The sequence below is a fragment of the Nicotiana attenuata genome, unplaced genomic scaffold, assembly GCF_001879085.1.
Source record: "Nicotiana attenuata strain UT unplaced genomic scaffold, NIATTr2, whole genome shotgun sequence".
Taxonomy (NCBI): domain Eukaryota; kingdom Viridiplantae; phylum Streptophyta; class Magnoliopsida; order Solanales; family Solanaceae; genus Nicotiana; species Nicotiana attenuata.
The window spans coordinates 480689-490189 of record NW_017670390.1 but is presented as its reverse complement, the minus strand read 5'-3'; the positions used below and the strand labels follow the sequence as shown (position 1 = coordinate 490189).

The 9501-nt window shown below is 31.6% G+C and overlaps 1 protein-coding gene across 1 annotated transcript; it reads right to left on the bottom strand.

The window, feature by feature from the left end:
* Positions 1-4044: 4044 nt before the first annotated feature.
* LOC109238746 (auxin transporter-like protein 3) lies at positions 4045-8460 on the bottom strand. Its single transcript, XM_019405217.1, has 8 exons — positions 8204-8460; positions 7923-8108; positions 7434-7546; positions 7049-7232; positions 6280-6377; positions 4969-5176; positions 4632-4889; positions 4045-4535 (listed from the first exon to the last, which is right to left on the bottom strand). Exons 1-8 carry the CDS (start codon positions 8366-8368, stop codon positions 4341-4343), a joined length of 1407 nt encoding a protein of 468 aa, XP_019260762.1. The 5' UTR covers positions 8369-8460; the 3' UTR covers positions 4045-4340.
* Positions 8461-9501: the final 1041 nt, after the last annotated feature.

Here is a 9501-nt window from a genome sequence, read left to right as displayed (position 1 = left end):
TCACTTATCTATGTTTTTAAGACTTCCGCTTTATGTCATTATGTTTGATTTTATTAAATGGTTGGTAATTGTTGCAAAAAGGTAGATTAAATTGGCTTGCCTAGCTCCCATTAGTAGGCGCCATCACGACTCCCGAGGGTGGAAAATCCGGGTCGTGACAGACCGTTTAACCATAATAGCGACCAACATTGGTCGCTATATCTAAAAAAAAAAAATTACTTTTAACTCAATTTAATATTATATATATATATATATATATATATATATATATATATATATATTACATATATATAAGCCATATATATAAGCCATATTCGATATAATATTACCTAATACGCTTATACTTAGTGCATAGTACAGCGTAACTATATATATTATACATATATATATATATATATATATATATATATATATATATATAAAAGCTATATTGATATAATATTACCTAATACGCTTATACTTAGTGCATAGTACAGCGTAAGTATATATATTACATATATATAAGCCATATTCGATATAATATTACCTAATACGCTTATACTTAGTGCATAGTACAGCGTAACTATATATATTATACATATGTATATATAAGCTATATTGATATAATATTACCTAATACGCTTATACTTAGTGCATAATACAGCGTAAGTATATATATTATACATATATATATAAGCTATATTGATATAATATTACCTAATACGCTTATACTTAGTGCATAGTACAGCGTAAGTATATATATTATACATATATATATATAAGCTATATTGATATAATATTACCTAATACGCTTATACTTAGTGCATAGTACAGCGTAAGTATATATATTATACATATATATATATATATATATATATATATATATAAAGCTATATTGATATAATATTACCTAATACGCTTATACTTAGTGCATAGTACAGCGTAAGTATATATATTACATATATATAAGCCATATTCGATATAATATTACCTAATACGCTTATACTTAGTGCATAGTACAGCGTAACTATATATATTACATATATATATGCCATATTCGATATAATATTACCTAATACGCTTATACTTAGTGCATAGTACAGCGTAAGTATATATATTGTACATATATATAAGCTATATTGATATAATATTACCTAATACGCTTATACTTAGTGCATAGCATGTTAGAGTATATTTTAGTCTATTCATCTCTTGTGTTACAAAAGTCTTAACGGCTTACATTTATATTATTTAGATAGTAAATACAAAAGTGATTTTTAATTTTGACCATTGTTGACCTGAAAAGAGACAAACTTTGGTCGCTAATTATACTTAAATTTAAATTAGCGACCAAAGCTGGTCGCTAAATTTAAATCAGATTTATTTATATTTTATATAATATTTAAAATAATAATATAATTGTTAAACGGGTCCCATATTAGCGACCAAAGTTGGTCTCTATTTTATAAGCGACCAACTTTGGTCGCTAACTTTGAATTATATTTATTTATATTTTATAATTTTTTTAAATAATAATATAATTATTAAAATTTAATAAGTGGGTCCCACTATAGCGACCAACGTTGGTCGCTAATCTCAGTATTTCTTAGACCAAGCAAGTCTGACCAGTCCGGTCAACATTTTGACGAAATTATTAACCAAATAGCGACCAACTTTGGTCGCTAATGTATTTAAAATAATTATTTTATTATTTTCTCCAATTTAGAGACCAACGTTGGTCGCTTTTCTTCACAGACCAACTTTGGTCGCTAAAGTTTGGTCGCTTTTTTTCGGAATTCTAGTAGTGTACATAGGTCGGATTGGTTCGGGTTTTGCAATTATCAAACCAAACCAATTGTGCCGAATTATTAAATCTAAAGACCAAACCAAACCAATAAAACTCGGGTTTTTCAATCTCGGTTTTTCTTGGATTTTTGGGTTATTCGGGTTTTTTCGGTGTTTTTTTTTTCCGATAAAAATCTTCGTAGCACAAAACATATAACTTGTGCTCAAAATATTTCTTTAATCCTAGTAAGATACAACTATATAAGGTATTTTTCAAGAAAATAATACAAAATATGAGATGTGTCATGGCATTATCCTAAAATATTCAACAATAAAGACAATAAAATTATGTAATATAAATATTGCTAATTAAAAATTCATAACAAAAATAAATATAAGGCGAAATGGCATCCTGGCCACTTAAACTTGTACCCGTTTGTAAAGCCGATATATAAACTTACAGTTTTCCCATTTGAACACTCCAACTTGACAGAATGAGTACTAATAAACACGTTTGACCGTTGACTATGCTTACATGGCGACTATATAGTTGACGTGGCCAAAATGCATATGAAACACGTTAATTAGGCGCGTGAATGAATTAATTTGATTTAAAAATTATAAAATAAAAAAAGAAAAATAAAATCATGGGAAAAAAATAAAGAACAGAAAATAAAGAACAGATAAAATCGTTCCCTGCTTCCTCTCCCCTCCCTCCCTTCTGTTTTCTCACACCCTCAAACTCCTCCACAACCAGAAAATTATATCGAATTGGTTATTGCTCGTCTCTTCTTCTTCTTCTTTAAATTTTGGTGGCAAAGAGTAGTGAAATAATGGCGTTTCAGATTTGTTTGGTCTATTTTTAGTAGGCTTGTTGAAAAGGAGGTGACGAAGATAAAGTGGTAAGAAAGGTGGCAGGCAGGTGGCAAAAAGGTGAAGCAGTGACGGTTTAGGGTGATTCTTCGTGTGGTTGCCATTTTTTCCGGCAGCAAATCTCGGCGGAGTAATTTTGCGGGTCTTTTAAATCCACCATTTTTACTCAGGTGGCTCAGTGTCGTCCATGCATTTGCTGATTTACTGCTCCATTTTTCCGATATTCACTTCCAGAAAATCATTTGCTGAAGAATCTCATGCATGTACAGATATGGAGAAACGTTACGGAGTATCATTTGCTGAAGAAAGAGAGAAGAGGGCAAATATGGAAGGGTTAGCTCATGGAATACATCCACTTGCAAATGCAGGAAGCAAAGGGATTCAAACTGTGTTGAGAGAAGTTGATTGCAAGCCTGTGGAATTTGTTCCTAGAGTTTTTGTTTAAAGCTTTAATGGTAGGACTATATATAATTTCTGTTCCTAGAGTTTTTGTTTAAAGCTTTAATGGGACCCATAAATTACACATGGCGATTAATAAGAGGATAAGTATGTGACATGTCATTTGTGTCGTAGCGCTTGCGGACCACGCACAATCATATGTGTTTATTATTGTGCAAATATATGAGTTAAGGTGCTCAAATGGGAAAATTGTAAGTTTATGTATCGGCTTTACAAACGGCTACAAGTTTAAGTGGCTAGGAGGCCATTTCGCCTAAATATAATCTAAGATTACCAAGTCATGCTAAAATAAGTAGACTAATAAGGGAGTATTAATTACATGACTAAACGCTATAGAAAAAATAAAAATAGGTTATGCATTTTTATCTAAATCATTGCAAAACAAAAAATAGATATTCAATACATTGTCGTTCCTAGTATTGAATTGAATGTCTTTTGTTAGCATTAATATTGATTTGATTTTGGTTTGGGCTTTTGTTAGCATTATTTAAGTTACTACTATTAATGGCTATAAAACTTATTGGAATATTCAAAAGTTCTAAGTCCAGTCTTGAAATAATAATACCTTAAAAAATAAACTATAAAAATTTTTAAGAAATATTTATAAATTACATCACAATAAGTATATTTATATATTAAATATATCTAAAGAATTTATATTTGTAATGTCGGGTTGGTTTGGTTTCGGTTTGACTTTCTTTAGTTAAAACCACACCAAACCAATTATGGTCGGATTTTTTTTTCCAACACCAAACCAAATCAAATCAAACCATAGTCGAGTTTTTTTTCTCGGTTTGACTCGAATTACCGGGTTAGTGCGATTTGTCGGTTTCCTTTGTACACCCTACTCATCACCAAACGACCGCTCTAGAAAAGTTCAAAATGTCCTTCCATTTAGCCTTTTGACAGAGAGGGTACTGAATGTGACCACTGTAAATAAATAGCAAAGGAGCAACGAAAAGTAGTGTATATTACCAATCATCCACATCACATAAAGCCCCAAAAAAACGAAAGGCCATTACAATTTTTTTAGAAGAAAATAAAAACAGAAAAAAAAGAAAAGCCACTAGCACTCAAGTTATTAAAAGGACTCTTACAAGAAAATAAAATGATAATTAAAGTGGGGGGTTGGTGGGGGGGGGGGTGGGAAAGTGGTTGGAAACTGCTAAATCTTTTTACACACGTCATGATATGTATTTGTAGTTTTACTTCCTTAGTTTAATACTAGTAATATATTATCCTACTCAAGCCTTATGGGGAGGGCATTGATAACACTTAGTGAAGAGGCCAAAAGTGTTAATTTGATGTACAAAATTGACCATGCTTGCCCACCCTCCAAATCCAAAACCAACAATGAAGACCCATGCCACCACAAATATGTTGGTACAATACAATCCAACCCATCTTCCCAAGAATGATGGTGGTTGCTCCACAGCATTCTGTCAACCAAGAAAAAAAAAAGAAAATCCAAATAATTAATGTGAATGAAAACATAATTGAAAGAGAAAGAGTATATTTGTTTGTGATTTTTGTACCTCTCTAGCCGATGGAGAAGCAAAAGTAACCATGTGTGCCAAGGCAGGAATAATGTAGACAGTGAAGCTAACAAGAAGAGATCCAACAGTGGAATTAATGGGACCAAAGAAGGGGAAAACAATAGCCAAGAACCATATTGGAATAACCACAGGGAGTCTTGCCATTGCTCTCTTGAACAAGCTCTTTGTGTCATGAACTCTGATGAATTTCTCCCACACAAAGTACAAAGGGGTACATGCAAATCCAAATGTAATAAACTGCATGCGCGCGCACACACACATTCAGCATTAATTAATATTAACTAATCAGAAAAAAGAGAATGAAAATTGTATTGACCTGATGAATAAGCATGAGAACTACAGCAGCGTCTCGAAATCTAGTCCTTGGTAACAAAGCCAAAGCATTGGAGTGGGTGAGAAGCGCATCTCCAAAAGCCCAATAGACGGCACTTGCTGATGGCAGTGTCAGTGTTAGCACATAAATTGTTGCCATCAAATATATAAGCTTGAACTTCTGTGGCTTCCACATTGCATGCATTATCTCCCTATATATATTCACACAAAAAAGGTAAGTAATAAACTACTAATTATAATAAAAACACCAAATAAACACAAGAGGAGATAAGAAAATAATGAGATGTGTCCTGCCGTCCCGCCCCTATATATAGTCAAATCTCTCTATAACAGCCTCATTTGTTCCAGATATTTTTGGATGTTATAGGAATTGTTGTTCTAGAAAACATATGTATTATAAAAGAAAATCAAATTTGGTTCCGGAAAAACTTGGTTTTTATAGTGAAGTGTTGTTATATGAGGATGATGTTATAGAGAGGTATGACTATATGTGATACCTTCTCCTACATACGTAAAAATAAAGACTTCATTTTTCGATTCTTTCTGTAATTTTCTGATTCTGTTATATATTTTTGAAAAATTGGAATGCAACGTCTGATTATCAAATTCCATGGATTCTCATCTGCTCCAGCCAAATTGCTTGTGATCTTCTGAAGATTTTGAGCCCACATAACCAATTATGAAGAAATAGCATAGTAATTTTTCCCATGTAATATATTTAAATTTTCTTTGCATTATATTAGTTCCCTAGTAAGCGGTTTCTCTAGTATATATACTGAATTAGGTTGGGGGAAAATATATTTGTTTCATGATTTTTGTTTATTAAAAATTTGGATCTCCTCAAGAGTTAAAGAATAAACATATATAGGTAGGATAAGAAAAGCACAGGCGCCAGGTATTCAGGAAGCATGTTCCCATTACTGGGAAAGGGATATCTAGCTAAATAATTATAAGCATGTGTTATGTCTTTACTGAGACAAACAAAAGAGTGTTAGAGGGTACACATGGATATATTCAAATACTTATCCACTTGTAAATTGCAAAACATATTCTCCCCTTCGTCTTAATATATGTGACAGTGTTTAACCGGGCACGAAATTTATTAAGAAACTTATAATCTAAATCAAGTCACAAAAATTTGGGTGGTTACGATCATCTTATTAAGGGAAAATGAGAAATTTAAAGTTGAATTAATTCTAAATAAAAAATAAAATATTTTATTTGGAGGGACTAAAAAGGAAAGTATAACATGTATAGAATCAATATATCAATATATAAAATATTAAATCCTCACACTGTGACAGCGTGACCACCAAAGGTATAAAGAATGTTTGTTGCACCAGTGAAGTAGAGAACCATTGTGGTTGGTCCTGAGTGCTTTACTCCCTCAACCTTTGACATGTCACAATCAATAAAAATAATTATTATTAGTAACAGAAAAGCAAGTACTAATCAAATGCCGTTCTAATATTAAAAGGTAAATCACGCCAAAACTAAACTTTAGTACTACTTCGCATGGGAGAAAAAAAAGAAGAAGCAAAAACCTTTATATATACTACTTTTTCCATCTCAAATCCAAAGTCTTGTATTTTAAAGTAGAACTTATCTAGTTAATAATTTCGTATATCTAGAGCCCTTCATCTTCTTGTATTCTTTTAATAAATTATAATATTTGTAGTCTACTTTGTTGTTCTAAAAGAATACGCTTTTTATTTTACTGTTGAAAATGGTCAAAATTTTGCCTGCAGACACTCAAATAGTTATTTTCTCTCTTCATTTTAATTGATTTTTTGGCTGAAATTTTCTTAATATTAATTAACAATAAAATTGACCATATTGGCCTTAATTTATTCATTAAAAATACAACAAATACTCCTAGGCTCTTTACTCCAAGGGCAACCTTGAAAAAAAGAAGTTAATTCCTTCTTGATATCTGAAAAAATAAAATTTTATGGACTACATAAGAAAGGCCAAAAATTAATTAAAGTGGACCGGAGGGAGTATTAATTAGTATGACCTTTTTGTTAGTAAACATAATTAAAAGAAAAAAAATTAAAAAATACCTGTCCATTGAGAAGAGAAGCTATGGTAAGATACCATGCAGTATAACTTGTCATGAGAAGGCCTATAAATGACCAAATTCTGTAGTTGTGGAATGAAGGAATGAACACAGTTGTAGCACAACAAGCTCCAAATATATAAGTCCAAGTTCTCTTATCAAGATTGTCATTAATATAATATATGTTACTGCAATCAATCAAGAAAAAAAAACGCTTAAATAATAATATTTTATTATACCATTTCTATTTAAATTAAAGAAATACTATATCTGATTATTTATCCATTTACTTTAATCAAATCTTAATTTGAACATGACATATATAAATCATAATTCACAATACTGAGAAACCACATGGAAAATACTAGTAAAATTGTGTAATTGATTACCTTGCACATGCAATTAGCTGAATGACTGATCCAAATAGAAGAAAAGTGCAGTTAAAAAAGAGACCAATATTCCTCCAATGCTTTCCTAGTAGTCCGTCAAGAACTTCAAACCACTGCAAAAGTCAGATATGAAGATATATAGAAAGGAAGAATTAAGGACAACTGGAAAATCCAAAGAAAAATAATTCTCTTTAAATGAATTGATGCAATAAATTTATTGGACCAGTAAATTCAGGTATATTTATAAATAAAATTATCATCTTACGAATATACAACAACAACACAACAACACAATAGAATCCCACAAGTGGGGTCTGAGGAGGATAGTGTGTACGCAGACCTTACCTCTAGGGAGGCTATTTCCGATAGACGCTCGGTTAAAAAAGATGAAAAGAGAAAGTGGCACAGTAATATCAGAGTAAGCAAGAAAGAAAACATCAGCAAGGTAATAACCAGAAAATAGAGGGAAAGCAATAACAATAAAATTACCTGAATTACATGGTTTCTGAAGTCAACTTTTTCTCTTTCTTTTCTAGTTCTGTACTCAACGTAGAGAACACTTATAAGATAAGCAGTCCAGCTTCCCATTAACCCATAGAAGAGTTGGAAAATAATTCCAGACATCATTCCCAGTTGTGAAAATGAATATGGCAGTGTAAGTAGCACTTGAGCAACCTAATTTTAATTTTTCATCATCCAAACCGAAAATTTTAAATTCTGAATGCGTGATAAATTAGTTAAACAATAAAAATAACATTAAAAATCATAACCTGGTTAGAAGAACAGCTAAACCATGCATCATAAACAGAGCCACCATGCCAGAAAAAATTGGATAATTTGCTTTTGACAGAGTTATTGGAATTGGCTTCTTCTCCTTCTCTCTCCATTTCCAAGTAATTTCCAGCAATAACAGTCTCAACTTTCTCAGAAGCCATGGCTATGGACTGTGGAGTGAGAGTTGTGAAGTAATAAGTGTGGAATGAGATTTGCCCAGGTTATTAATTATATATATAAATAGAAAGGAGAATGCAGTGATAGTTTCTTTTTTAATTTGAAAAAAGTCCCTTTACTTATAGTTTTTTATTCAATTTGGTATTGGAGCAATGATAGGGTTACCCGTGAATGGACCTAACGAAGATGCCTTTACTTAGGGTCTCCTATTAGGCCAACTAAGGATTGAGATTGAACATTATTATTTCAACGCAACTTAGCTGAAAATAGAAGGAAAAAAAAAGGGAACGGAAAGGAGAAAAGCAAAAGAAGAAAATTATATATGGATACAAATTTTTTTTTTTTTTTTGAGAGTGATGGAAATAACCATGTTAGTAAAAGAACGAGTATAGTAAAAATTCGACAATTGTGTAGTCATCTGGTATTCAATATTCGCCGGCACGATTAATGTAGATTCATATCGCATATTATTCATTAAAGGAGAATCGCTTCCTACTAAAATTTCTTATATGAGTTTGATTCTCACTAAAAAAAAAAAATTTACAAATGTTTACAAAAGATTAGCGATTGGTTGTCGGTTGGACAACGTTTAATGTGGATTAATCTCAAAAAGCAAACTTAGTGGTCATGATTTTAATTTAGGATAAAAGGTTCTTAATTAACGCAATCATTCAGTTTATGCATCATCTGACTGTCCTAATTAACACCCTCACTCCTCCAGTCACAATATCATCCCCTAACTATTTACCCTTCAAATATCTGCAACTTTAGCAAAAACCCATTGGAAGCAGTGGCGGAGCCACTCATTCAACCAAGGGGTGTCGAAATCTGACACCCTTTGTCGGAAAATTACATTGTATTATTAGATGATTTTTTTTGTTTTATGTATATTTACTATACGCTGATTCCCCTAAATTTTTCGGTGTATCTATTTTTTTTATATTTTGACACCTCTTGGTGAAAATTTTGGTTCCGCCGATTATTGAAAGTGTATATAGCGCCCTTCAGTGGCTCGAGAAAATTGTACGTGAAAATTTTGTTTTTTATGTTAATTTTACAAAAACATGGCCTCCTTAATTACAAATCTTGGAACTAAAGGAGGAGTTATATGGTCTGA

Coding starts and splice junctions, on each gene's coding strand:
- LOC109238746 (XM_019405217.1), bottom strand. CDS start 8,368: ATGGCTTCTGAGAAAGTTGAGACTGTTATTGCTGGAAATTACTTGGAA. Junction 7,547..7,922: donor TCAGAAACCATGTAATTCAG/GTAATTTTATTG, acceptor TGACTTTTGCAG/TGGTTTGAAGTTCTTGACGG. Junction 4,890..4,968: donor TTCTCATGCTTATTCATCAG/GTCAATACAATT, acceptor GCGCGCATGCAG/TTTATTACATTTGGATTTGC.